The sequence below is a fragment of the Pristiophorus japonicus genome, unplaced genomic scaffold (genome assembly GCF_044704955.1).
Source record: "Pristiophorus japonicus isolate sPriJap1 unplaced genomic scaffold, sPriJap1.hap1 HAP1_SCAFFOLD_1472, whole genome shotgun sequence".
NCBI lineage: Eukaryota > Metazoa > Chordata > Chondrichthyes > Pristiophoridae > Pristiophorus > Pristiophorus japonicus.
Window position 1 is genome coordinate 19,582 of NW_027251147.1, and position 13,915 is coordinate 33,496.

A 13,915-nucleotide genomic window follows, 5' to 3' on the forward strand; every position below is an offset into this window, starting at 1 on the left:
TAACAATTATTGGCGGGATGTTTGAATTTCTAAATCGTTCGAGGACTGACTGTTGAGAACAGTCATTTCCGCACATGTTTCATTGGCGGGCTAAACAGGCTGCGATTGGTCATCAGAAATGACCAATGAAATTCACCACAGAGCGACCAATCACATAGACATGGAAACAGAGAAACATTGAAAATAGGTGCAGGAGTTGGCCATTCGGCCCTTCGAGCTTGCACCGCCATTCAATGAGTTCATGGCTGAACATGCAACTTCAGTATCCCATTCCTGCTTTCTCGCCATACCCCTTGATCCTCCTAGTAGTAAGGACTTCATCTAACTCCTTTTTGAATAGATTTAGTGAATTGGCCTCAACAACTTTCTGTGGTAGAGAATTCCATAGGTTCACCACTCTCTGGGTGAAGAAGTTTCTCCTCATCTCGGTCCTAAATGGCTTACCCCTTATCCTTAGACTGTGACCCCTGGTTCTGGACTTCCCCAACATTGAGAACATTCTTCCTGCATCTAACCTGTCTAAACCCGTCAGAATTTTAAACGTTTCTATGAGGTCCCCTCTCATTCTTCTGAACTCCAGTGAATACAAGCCCAGTTGATCCAGTCTTTCTTGATATGTCAGTCCCGCCATCCCGGGAATCAGTCTGGTGAACCTTCGCTGCACTCCCTCAATAGCAAGAATGTCCTTCCTCAAGTTAGGAGACCACAACTGTACACAATACTCCAGGTATGGCCTCACCAAGGCCCTGTACAACTGTAGCAAAACCTCCGTGCCCCTGTACTCAAATCCCCTCGCTATGAAGGCCAACATGCCATTTGCTTTCTTAACCGCCTGCTGTACCTGCATGCCAACCTTCAATGACTGATGTACCATGACACCCAGGTCTCGTTGCACCTCCCCTTTTCCTAATCTGTCACCATTCAGATAATAGTCTGTCTCTCTGTTTTTACCACCAAAGTGGATAACCTCACATTTATCCACATTATACTTCATCTGCCATGCATTTGCCCACTCACCTAACCTATCCAAGTCGCTCTGCAGCCTCATAGCATTCTCCTCGCAGCTCACACTGCCACCCAACTTAGTGTCATCCGCAAATTTGGAGATACTACATTTAATCCCCTCGTCTAAATCATTAATGTACAGTGTAAACAGCTGGGGCCCCAGTACAGAACCTTGCGGTAGCCCACTAGTCGCTGCCTGCCATTCTGAAAAGTCCCCATTTACTCCTACTCTTTGCTTCCTGTCTGACAACCAGTTCTCAATCCATGTCAGCACACTACCCCCAATCCCACGTGCTTTAACTTTGCACATTAATGTCTTGTGTGGGACCTTGTCGAAAGCCTTCTGAAAGTCCAAATATAACACATCAACTGGTTCTCCCTTGTCCACTCTACTGGAAACATCCTCAAAAAATTCCAGAAGATTTGTCAAGCATGATTTCCCTTTCACAAATCCATGCTGACTTGGACCTATCATGTCACCTCTTTCCAAATGCGCTGCTATGACATCCTTAATAATTGATTCCATCATTTTACCCACTACCGATATCAGGTTGACCGGTCTATAATTCCCTGTTTTCTCTCTCCCTTCTTTTTTAAAAGTGGGGTTACATTGGCTACCCTCCACTCGATAGGAACTGATCCAGAGTCAATGGAATGTTGGAAAATGACTGTCAATGCATCCGCTATTTCCAAGGCCACCTCCTTAAGTACTCTGGGATGCAGTCCATCAGGCCCTGGGGATTTATCGGCCTTCAATCCCATCAATTTCCCCAACACAATTTCCCGTCTAATAAGGATTTCCCTCAGTTCCTCCTCCTTACTAAACCCTCTGACACCTTTTATATCCGGAAGGTTGTTTGTGTCCTCCTTAGTGAATACCAAACCAAAGTACTTGTTCAATTGGTCCGCCATTTCTTTGTTCCCCGTTATGACTTCCCCTGATTCTGACTGCAGGGGACCTACGTTTGTCTTTATTAACCTTTTTATCTTTACATATCTATAGAAACTTTTGCAATCCGTCTTAATGTTCCCTGCAAGCTTCTTCTCGTACTCCATTTTCCCTGCCCTAATCAAATCCTTTGTCCTCCTCTACTGAGTTCTAAATTTCTCCCAGTCCCCGGGTTCGCTGCTATTTCTGGCCAATTTGTATGCCACTTCCTTGGCTTTAATACTATCCCTGATTTCCCTTGATGGCCACGGTTGAGCCCCTTCCCTTTTTTATTTTTACGCCAGACAGGAATGTACAATTGTTGTCGTTCATCCATGCGGTCTCTAAATGTCTGCCATTGCCCATCCACAGTCAACCCCTTAAGTATCATTCGCCAATCTATCCTAGCCAATTCACGCCTCATACCTTCAAAGTTAGCCTTCTTTAAGTTCTGGACCATGGTCTCTGAATTAACTGTTTCATTCTCTATCCTAATGCAGAATGCCACCATATTATGGTTACTCTTCCTCAAGGGGCCTCGCACAATGAGATTGCTAATTAATCCTCTCTCATTACACAACACCCAGTCTAAAATGGCATCCCCCCTAGTTGGTTCGTCGACATATTGGTCTGGAAAACCATCCCTTATGCACTCCAGGAAATCCTCCCCCACCGTATTGCGTCCAGTTTGGTTAGCCCAATCTATGTGCATATTAAAGTCAGCCATTATAACTGCTGCACATTTATTGCATGCACCCCTAATTTCCTGTTTGATGCCCTTCCCAACATCACTACTACTGTGTGGAGGTTTGTACACAACTCCCACTAACGTTTTTTGCCATTTGGTGTTCTGCAGCTCTACCCATATAGATTCCACATCATCCAAGCTAATGTCCTTCCTAACTATTGCATTAATCTCCTCCTTAACCAGCAATGCTACCCCACCTCCGACCCCTTTTCCTTTTATTCTATCCTTCCTGAATGTTGAATACCCCTGGATGTTGATTCCCAGCCCTGATCATCCTGGAGCCACGTCTCTGTAATCCCAATCACATCATATTTATTAACATCTATTTGCACAGTTAATTCATCCACCTTATTACAGATACTCCTTGCATTAAGACACAAAGCCTTCAGGCTTGTTTTTTTAACACCCTTTGTCCTTTTACAAGTTCGCTCCCTGCATTCCTACAGAAGGTATAAGGAAGGCAGATGTGGGAGGAGTTTCACATTCTTTCTCCGAACGTGTGGATTTTGGAAATGTCTAGAAGAGGAAAAACCAGCGGTAAAGCTCGGGCCAAGTCCAAGTTTCGATCCTCCTGGGCCGGACTGCAGTTCCCTGTGCGCCGTGTTCACAGGCTCCTGCGGAAGGGGAACTACACTGAGCATGTGGGTGCCGGAGTCCCGGTCCACATGGCTGCTGTGCTCGAGTATCTGACCGCTGAAATCCTGGAGCTGGCCGGCAACGCGTCCCGCGACAACAAGACCCGCATCATCCCCAGACACCTGCAGCTGGCCATCCGCAACGACCAGGAGCTCAACAAGCTGTTGGGAAAGCTGACCATCGCTCAGGGCGGTGTGCTGTCTAATATCCAGGCTGTGCTGCTGCCCAAGAAAACCACCAGTGTGTCCAAGAGCAAGCAAAGCGGACAGTATATAATCTAATGAACCAAAGGCTCTTTTCAGAGCCACCCACAGTTTCTGTGAAAGTGCAGGTGAATAGAAACATAGAAACATAGAAAATAGGTGCAGGAGTAGGCCATTCGGCCCTTCGAGCCTGCACCGCCATTCAATGAGTTCATGGCTGAACATGCAACTTCAGTACCCCATTCCTGCTTTCTCGCCATACCCCTTGATCCCCCTAGTAGTAAGGACTTTATCTAACTCCTTTTTGAATATATTTAGTGAATTGGCCTCAACAACTTTCTGTGGTAGAGAATTCCATAGGTTCCCCACTCTCTGGGTGAAGAAGTTTCTCCTCATCTCGGTCCTAAATGGCTTACCCCTTATCCTTAGACTGTGACCCCTGGTTCTGGACTTCCCCAACATTGGGAACATTCTTCCTGCATCTAACCTGTCTAAACCCGTCAGAATTTTAAACGTTTCTATGAGATCCCCTCTCATTCTTCTGAACTCCAGTGAATACAAGCCCAGTTGATCCAGTCTTTCTTGATATGTCAGTCCCGCCATCCCGGGAATCTATCTGGTGAACCTTCGCTGCACTCCCTAAATAGCAAGAATGTCCTTCCTCAAGTTAGGAGACCAAAACTGCACACAATACTCCAGGTGTGGCCTCACCAATGTTCTATGGATTGCAGTTCTTGTTGGATCTATGGATCATAATGATCCCAGTACTAGTTTAATATATTAAATCTCTGCAATGAAGCTGGCCGTTTCCTGATCTCGGTTATAACTCTCTGTCGAACATGTAGATATCTAGATCAGCAAACTGCCGCAGGTTTGCTGTTAGCGGATATTCTGATCAGTGAATCAATATAGAGAGAGACCGACTTCACAGAAATATAAAACAGACGGAACCTGAACGTGAGACTCGCTTTCAGTGAACATGCTGTGTGAGCCGAATATAAAGAGATGTTAAGAACCGAGTATAAAGGGAATGAGCGGTTGATGGGCCAAACGTTTCTGACTGAGAATTCATTTGTTGGTTCAAAGTCCTTTTTAAAGCTATGGGAGACGCAAATGAATGATTTTCGTCAAAATTAATTTCATTGACAATTATTCTTAGTTATAAAATGCTGTTATTACAAGCTCATATAAGTCATTTCTGAACTGACAGTGATAGTAAAATTACATCAGCTGCGATGGCCGGTAATCGAACCCGGGTCAATTGATTGGAAGGCAGCTATGCTCAGCACTATCCCACCATCGCCCACATCATAAGCGTTCTATTTACGGACTAATTTGCGGCTCTTAAGTTGGACAGATACTGTGTTCAGTAATCAGAATGTAAGCAAGATGCTGGGACACTTTCCCTCCGATTAAAAACAGTCACTGTGAATAGTTAACTTGCTTGGGCTGAGCTTGGGCCCTCAAATCTACCACCAAGCTCATGGTCTACAGGCTGTAGTAATACCCGCCCTCCTGTACGTATCTGAGGCATGGACAATGTACAGAAGCCACCTCAAGTCGCTGGAGATATATCACCAATTATGTCTCTGTCAGATCCTGCAAATCCCCTGGGAGGACAGGTGCACCAACATCAGTGTCCTCGACTAGGCTGACATCCCCAGTATTGAAGCACTGACTATACTCGATCAGCTCCGTTGGGCAGGCCACAGAGTTCGCATGCCAGATACGAGACTCCCAAAGCAAATGCTTTATGCAGAGCTCCTTCATGGTAAACGAGCCAAAAGAGGAATGTAGGGAGCGAACTTGTGATTGGTCGCTCTGTGGTGCATTTCATTGGTCTTTTCCGATAACCAATTACAGTCTGCCTAACCCACTAATGAAAGTAGAGCCGAAATTACTGTCTCTAACAGTCAGAATAACGAATTTTTAATTCAAAAACCCCGCCAAGAATTTTAAAAATAGCGGATTATGTTAATAAATTCACCATTAGTCAAAGATTTGTCAACACATTTTAATTTATTTAGTCTTATTCCACATATCGCTTGCAAGTTCCAGGCTGTGGCATGCGTACTATGTGGCCTGCCCAGCGAAGCTGATCCAGTGTGGTCAGTGCTACAATACTGGGGCTGTTAGCCTGGTCGAGGACACTGATGTTGGTGTGCCTGTCCTCCCAGGGGATTTGCAGGATCTTGAGGAGACATCGTTGGTGATATATCTCCAGCGACTTGAGGTGCCTTCTATACATCATCAGATCCATACAGGAGGGCGGGTATTACTGCAGCCCTTTAGACCATGAGTTTGGTGGTAGGTTTGAGAGACTGGTCTTCAAACACTCTTTTCCTCAGACGGCCGAAGGCTGCACTGGCGCACTGGAGGCGATGCTGAATCTCCGCATCAGTGCCTGCCTTTGTTGATAAGAGGCTCTCGAGATATGGGAAATGGTCCACGTTGTCCAGGGCCATGCCGTGGATCTTGATGATTGGAGGGCAGTGCAGTGCGGCAGTGAAAGGCTGGTGGAGGACCTTTGTCTTATGGATGTTAAGCGTAAGGCCCATGCTTTTATATGCCTCAGTGAATACATTGACTATGTCCTGGAGTTCAGCCTCTGAATGTGCACAGACGCAGGCATCGTCCGCATACTGCAGCTCAACGACAGAGGTTGGGGTGATCTTGGACCTACCGTGGAGGCAGTTTAGGTTAAACAGCTTCCCACTGATACTGTAGTTTAATTCCACTCCAGCGGGGAGCTTGTTGATTGCGACGTGGAACATGGCAGCGAGGAAGATTGAGAAGAGTGTTGGAGCGATAATGCAGCCCTGTTTGACCCCGGTCCGGATGCATATTGGGTCTGTAATGGATCCGTTGGCATGTCATCGTGAAGCAGGCGAAGGATGTTGACAAACTTTTGCGGGCATCCGAAGTGGAGGAGGACGCTCCATAGACCCTCATGATTGACAGCGTCAAAGGCCTTTGTAAGATCGAAAAAGGCCATGTATAAGGGCTGGCGCTGTTCCCTGCATTTTTCCTGCAACTATCGTGCTGCAAAGATCATGTCTGTTGTGCCCCGTAGGGGACGAAATCCGCATTGTGATTTCGGGAGGAGCTCCTCAGCCACAAGGAGAAGACAATTGAGGAGAACTCGAGCAACAACTTTCCCAGTCGCTGATAGCAGGGAGATTCCCCTCTTGTTGCCGCAGTCCGACTTGTCCCTTTTTTAAAAAATGGTCACAATCACTATAGATTGTAAATAGTTGAGGTCCCAGCAATGATCCCTGTGGCACCCTACGTGTTACTGATTGCCAACCCGCGAATGAACCATTTATCCTGACTCCCTGTTTTCTGTTAGTTAGCCAATTCTCTATCCATGCTACTATTTTACCCCCAAGCCCGTGAACTTTTATCTTGTGCAGAAGGTGTTGCGTCCCATGCATTTAGAATCACAGAAATTTACGGCGTAGAATGAGGCCATTCTGGCCCATCGTGTCCACACTGGCCGACAAAGAGCCGCAGGGCTCTTGGTCGACAGACCTAAAGGTCATATATAAACCTATGAACAATGACGGAAAGGCAAAGAGCACCCAGCCCAACCACTCCACCTCACACAACTGCGATACTCCTTATACTGAAACATTCTACACTCCACCCTAACCAGAGCCATGTGATCTCCTGGGAGAGGTAAAAACCAGATAAGAACCCAGGCCAATTTATGGAGAAAAAATCTGGGAAAATTCCTCTCCGACCCATCCAGGCGATCGAAACTAGTCCAGGAGATCACCTTGGCCGTATCCTATTCGCTGCAGTACTTACAATTATATCTGCGCCGTCCAACAAAAGGTCATCCAGTCTAATCCCAATTACCAGCTCTAGGTCTGTAACCGTGCAGGTTATGGCACTTTAAGTGCCCATCCAACCATCTCTTAAAAGTGGTGAGGGTTTCTGCATCCACCACTCTTCCAAGCAGCGGGTTCCAGATCCCACAACCCTCTGCGTAAAGAAGACCCCCCCTCAAATCCCGTCTAAACCTTCCACCAGCCACGATAAAACTATGCCCCCTCGTAATACACTCCTCCACCAATGGAAATCGACCATTACTATCCACTATGTCCAGGACCCTCAATATTTTGTACACCTCAATGAGGTCTCCTCTCAACCTCCCCTATTCCAATGAGAACAAACCCAGCCTATTCAATCTGTCCTCATAACTAAGATTTTGCATTCCAGGCAGCATCCTAATAAATCTCCTCTGCACCCTCTCTAGTGCAATCATGTCCATCCTATAATACAGCAACTAGAACGGCATGTAATACTTCAGCTGTGGCCTAACCAATGTATTATACAATTTAAGCATAACCTCCCTGCTCTTACATTCTATGCCTCGGCCAATAAAGGCATGCATTCCGTATGCCTTCTTAATCACCTTATCCACCTGGCCTGCTACTTCCAGGGAATCTGTGGACCAATGGTGGAGCTTTGGAGGCGTGGCCTATTCAGTTGGAGCGTGGAGCAGTGAGAGAAGGAGCTTGCTGTTGTTGCTCCTGCCTGGGAGGCCTTGAGTGAGCCCTGTGAAACAGCCCAGGAAGAGGAGGAAGGGGCTTTCTACAATTCCAATTCATCCAGAGGGAGAGGAGGAGAGCAGAAAATTCAACAACCTTTAATAATGCTGCAGAGAGTTGGAGAGAGGGGGAAAAAAGAACAACTATCCAGTGTGGAAGGAGGGAAACTTCATCAACCAAAGGTGGATGTGTTTTGGTGCATTCCCCTAAAGACTTTGTTGTATCGGTGGGGGGAGGAAAGAAGACGTGCTAGAGGTCCGGAACATCGCGGAGGGTGTGTGTGTGTGGAAGTGTGTGTGGGGGTCTTGCTTATAGCTAGGCCCCACACACCACTGAAGCACACCTCCCACATTGCCTAGCCTGGGATAGCTGGAGCTACCTGGCTGAAGAACTATTAATCACCTATTTAACATCGTTGGGAGTTTGTGCCTGGGTGACTCCAATTGTCCCAGGTGAAGGCATCTTCTCCCCCCACCCGAAGACCATCTACAAAGACTTTGTTTGTTTTGCCATCATCTGGGGAGTGCACCCCAAGAAAAACACCCACCCATCGCTGTGAGGGGAGACCTGCCCTCACAGCTTCCCTTTTTCCCACCCCGCCTCGCTCTTTCTCTCTCTCTCTGTCTCTCCCCTCTCTCTCTGAGAGCCCCTTTCCTCCTAATTGAAAAACTAATTAAGACAACTGAGCAGAGGGAGCAAGGCCCCTCCCCAATTGTCAACTAGGGGAGAGGTGTGCCTCTTTTAGAGCTCCCGCTGTTCAACACCAACAAGGCCATTTAAGACCATTAAGGCCTGTGAATTTGGGGTGGGTGTAGCCCTTAAAAGGACCCCGTGATGGCGACACCATCCACGCCGGTGGCGGGGCCAGCAAAGACATATGCGCAGGCGGCGTCCACATCCACGGCACCTCCTGCGCCTCCTGCTGCCCTGCCACCGTTCAGAATTATAACAAAAAAACACGGGGTCAAGAGCTACACTCACCCCACAATGAGCATCGAGGAGTGCGTGCGGGCGATGGCTGGGGTAGTCGGCCCCTCGGCGATTGTCGCAGCCTCCAAGATGTCTGGGAAGGCTGTATTCTTCCTGGGGTCGGAGCAGGCGGTGTCCCTGGCCCTTGAAAAGGGGCTCACGGTGGGCGGGACGTTCCTGCCGGTGGACCCTCTCAAGGCCACCGCGCAGAGGGTCATCCTTTCTAACGTCCCGCCCTTTGTTCCCGCTGAGCTCCTCCTCCCTCACCTACACCAACTGGGGGAGGTAAGGTCAGGGATCAACCCCATGCCGCTCGGCCTCAGGGAGAGCAGCCTGCGCCACGTGTTCTCCTTCCGCCGCCAGCTCTTTGTCCGGCTGGCGCGGGAGGAGACGATGGAGGGATCATTTAATGTGGTGCACGAGGGGACTGCCTACCGCATCTTCTGGACGTCGGACGACGTGTGGTGCCATGCCTGTAGGAAGGTGGGGCATGTTCGTAAGAACTGCCCCGCCTCCAAGGCCGCCAAACCAGCGAGAGCAGCCAAGGCTGGCGCTGCCGCCACCCCTCCCCTAGTAGCGTCCCCGTGCCGGGAGCTGTGGATGCGCGGGCATCGTCGGGGGCCTTTGTTTTCACGGCCTCCGGCGGGGGGGAGGGAGAGCGTCCGATCGGAAGGAAGGCACGGAGGAAGGCGAAACATCTCGAGGCGGGTCCCCTCAGTGTGCCAGACAATTTGATCCCCGCGCTCAGCCCAACCTTGTCACCGGCGAGCGTGGGGTGCCCTGAGCCCATGCCCGAGCCCTTGACCAATATCACAGAGGGGCTCGGGCGCGGGCAAGTTAAGAAAAAGGGGGGAGTGCAGCGGGAGGCCTCGGCAGACATGGAGGTCTCCCTGCCTCCGTGCCCGCCCAGGAACAAAAGGAGGCGCCACTCCAATGGGGCGGAGGGGAAACAACATCCCTCCGTGGAGGAGTCGGTGCCCGCCGCGTGTCCCGCGTCCCCCACCAGCGCCCCCAAACTGCGCCGTAGGCGAGAGGAGTCTGTCCTCGGGGAGGGTGAGACAGTCGAGGCTGCCCAGCCTCTGCCTTCCGGGGATGGCGTGCAAGATCTGCCTGTCATGGGGGGCGTGGGGCCTGCGGAGGAATGAGTAGCCGCTGGGTCGAGCGTCCCGGGGACTGAGGCGGGCGGGGCCGTAAAGGCCGAACCTGAGCCCGCCCAGTTATTAACCAACTTCCCCTGGGAGTTGCTCGGCCCGGAAGAAACAAAATATATCAACAATTTTAATGATTCTGTACACGCTGGGCCAGGGGGTGGCGGTGGGGAGGGGGAAGAACAACAACCTTCGCCCCCTACTTTGGAGCTGGGGTACTTGGAGGACCTGGAGAATTTCTTTGACCGGGTCTCTCTGCGTTCTCCAGCTCCTGGGGCAGTGGAAGAACCCCTTCCGCTGTCCTTTCTTGACCCAGCACCGCTTTTAAAAGAGCCCAGTGGGGACTCCTCTGCCGACGATCCTGGGGGTGGGATCGGGTCGGAGCCAGGGCCGGATGGAGCGGCCGGGCCATTTGCCATACCTCGTGCGGTCGACGGGCCGGCTGCTGGCGGTGACCTCCCGGAGGGGGACGGGGACTCGGTGGGGGACGAGGTAGAAGATCTCGAGTCCATCGCCAGTGAGGCGGTGGATCTCCTCCTGCCCGCCGCTGAGTCCCCCCTCATTCCTGCAAAGGAACTCTGGGACTTTTTGGTCCAGAGCCAGGGTCGCCGCAACCGAGCCCATCTGGCGCTGGAAAGATGGTCCGAGCCGGGGCTGCTCGTCGCGTCCGTCCGCGCCGCCGCTAAAACCATGGCCGCAGGCGGGCCCTTATCAAAGGCACAAGGCCTTGAGCTGCATCGGCTCAAAAGGTTCCTCGCTGGGCTGCTGAAGGAGTGGAGTTCAACAAACGACTCGACTCCTCCCCCCACAATAGGTAAGGTAGAGGTTGCACTATGCTTTTGTCATGAAGATAACCATAGCCAGCCTCAACATCAACGGCGGCAGAGAGGCACGCCGTAGATTTAAAAATCTTTCGCTCCTGTGGGAGGGAAATATGCGGTGTGCTTCCTGCAAGAAACCCACACCGTTCTGGGAGACGAAGCCACGTGGCTCCTGGAATGGCAAGGAGAGGTCCGCATGAGCCAACACACTACCACTTCTTGTGGGGTGGCCTTCTTGTTGGCCCCGCATTTTCAGCCTGAGATCTTGGGGGTCGAGGAGCCCGTGCCAGGACGCTTGCTGCACGTCACGGTTCGCCTGGGGGATGTGCCGCTCCACCTCGTGAACGTGTACGCCCCTCAGCCCGGCCCGCGGCAAACGCGCACCTTCGAAGACGTGTCCGCTCTTCTTGGCTCCATAGACGTCGGCGACTGCATTGCCCTCGGGGGGGATTTTAACTGCACCCTCGAGGCGAGGGACCACTCCGGTGCCCTGCAGAGCATGACGACGATGGAGAAGTTGAGGGACCTGGTCGGGTCCTTCGACTTGGTGGACGTCTGGCGAAATCTCCATCCCAACTCCAGCGCCTTTACTTGGGTGAGGCCTGGAGTAGGATGGTCCAGAATCGACCGCCTTTACGTGTCTCGGGCGTACGTTTCCTGCGTCCCGGCGGCCTCCATGCAGCTGGTGCCGTGTTCGGATCACCACCTGGTGTGGGCAGAGCTCGATTTGCTCCGCGCGAGGATGGGGTCCGCGTACTGGCATTTTAACAACCAGCTGCTGGAGGACGTGCAGTTTCAGGACTCGTTCCGTCGTTTCTGGGCCGACTGGAGAAGGAAGCAGGGAGGCTTCCCCTCCTTGAGGCTATGGTGGGACGTGGGCAAGGCTCACGTCCACGTCTTCTGTCAAGAGTACGCAAGGGGGTCGAACAAGAGGCAGGCGGCTAGGGTCGGGTGCCTAGAAAAAGAGGTGCTCGACCTGGAGTCCCATCTCGGTCAAGTCATCGAGGACCCGGCCCTGCGGATGGTGTACGAAGCGAAGAAGGCCGCGCTGAAGGACCTGCAGCTCGTCGGGTCCCGAGGTGCATTCGTGAAGTTGCGGATCTGGTTTCTGCGGAATCTGGACGGTGGCTCCCCTTCTTCTACTCGCTGGAAAAAAGACAGAATGTCCGTAAGCAGCTCTTGACGCTGCTGGCCGACGATGGCTCTCTCGCCTCGGATCCGGAGGGCGTCAACAACTCGGCCCGTGAATATTACGGGGCTCTGTTCTCTCCGGAGCCGTCCAGCGAGGAAGCGCGTAGAGTATTGTGGGAGGACCTGGCGAAGTTCAGACCGGAGGGCAGCGAAAATATGGAAGCTCCGCTAAGCCTGGCAGAGCTGACTGGCGCCCACGACCGGCTCTCGAGGCGAAAAGCCCCGTGGCTGGACGGGCTGACCGTGGAGTTCCACAGGGCATTATGGGACGTCCTGGGGGGCGACTACGCGCGGGGGGGAAAGTCTGGCGACCGGGGAGATGCCCCTCTCTTGGCGCAGGGCAGTCATCATTCTGCTGCCTAAGAAGGGCGATCTCCGCCTCCTTAAGAACTGGCGCCCTGTCTCCCTCCTCAGCACGGACTACAAAATCTTCGCCAGGGCGATGTCTGCTCGCATTGGCACCGTGCTGGACCACATGATCCACCCCGACCAGTCCTACACGGTCTCGGGCCGGACAATCAACGATAACATCCATCTGGTACTGGACCTCATCCATCATTCCCAGGAGGCTGGTCTGTTGGTTGCCTTCCTATCTCTCGACCAAGAGAAGGCGTTCGACTGGATGGATCACGACTATCTGTTTGGAACACTGCGCGCGTTCGGGTTCGGGACGCATTTCGTCGCTCGGATCCGACTTTTGTACGCCGCTGCGGAGTGTCTGATAAAGGTTAATGGGTCCTTGATGGCGCCCCTTCGCTTTGGGACAGGAGTGCGGCAGGGATGCCCCATGTCCGGCCAGTTATATTGCATCTGCGTGGAGCCTTTCCTGCACCTCCTGCGGATGAGGTTGACGGGACTGGCTCTGCAAGGGCCGGGCATGGAGGTCGTCCTCTTGGCTTACGCCGATCACGTGCTCCTCGCGGTAGAGGATCCCGCTGACCTGCGGAGGATGCGTGAGTGCCAGGAGATTTACTCGGCCACATCCTCCGCCAGGATCAACTGGGAGAAATGTTCCGCACTCCTGGTGGATCAGTGGCGGGTGGACTCCCTGCCGGAGGAGCTCAGGCCTTTTGCCTGGAGCATGATCCATCTCCTCTATCTGGGAGTCTACCTTGGCCCCGACGAGGAAGCCTGGCAGGCGAACTGGCAAGAGCTGGAGGCCAAGGTCGCCGCTCGCCGAGGGCGCTGGACAGGACTGCTCCGAGTGCTGTCCTACAGGGGTCGAGCGCTAGTCATAAACCAGCTGGTGGCCGCCATGTTGTGGTACCGGCTGGTCACTTTGACCCCTCCCCCTGCATTTGTCACCAAAATACAGAAGAAGCTGGTGGACTTCTTCTGGAACAACAGGAAGCACTGGCTCTCTGCCGCGGTCTTGAGTCTCATGCTTGGAGAGGGCGGTCAGTCGTTGGTGTGCGTCAGCACCCAGCTCCTGACTTTCCGTCTTCAGGCCCTGCAGAGATACATTTACGTTAAGCCCCCTCCCAGGTGGCGTGCTCTGGTGACGTACTTCTTCCGCCAGCAGCACGGCCTCAACTACGACACGCAGCTCCTGTTTGTGAGCTTGGGGGGTGTCAGAATCGCCTTCCAGGAGCTGCCTGTCTTTTACAAGGAACTCACCAGGGTCTGGAACAATGTCTCCACCAAGCAAAGCTCTCCACCGGCTGGAGTGGCGGCTGTCCTGCAGGAGCCGCTGCTCGGGAATCCGTACCT

The 13,915-nt window shown here is 52.2% G+C and overlaps 1 protein-coding gene across 1 annotated transcript; it reads left to right on the top strand.

Moving 5' to 3' along the window:
- The first annotated feature begins 3,193 nt into the window (after positions 1 to 3,193).
- On the top strand, positions 3,194 to 3,598 carry LOC139242800 (histone H2A type 1-H-like). Its single transcript, XM_070870505.1, has one exon. The coding sequence runs from the start codon at positions 3,194 to 3,196 to the stop codon at positions 3,596 to 3,598; it is 405 nt and encodes a 134-aa protein (XP_070726606.1).
- Positions 3,599 to 13,915: the final 10,317 nt, after the last annotated feature.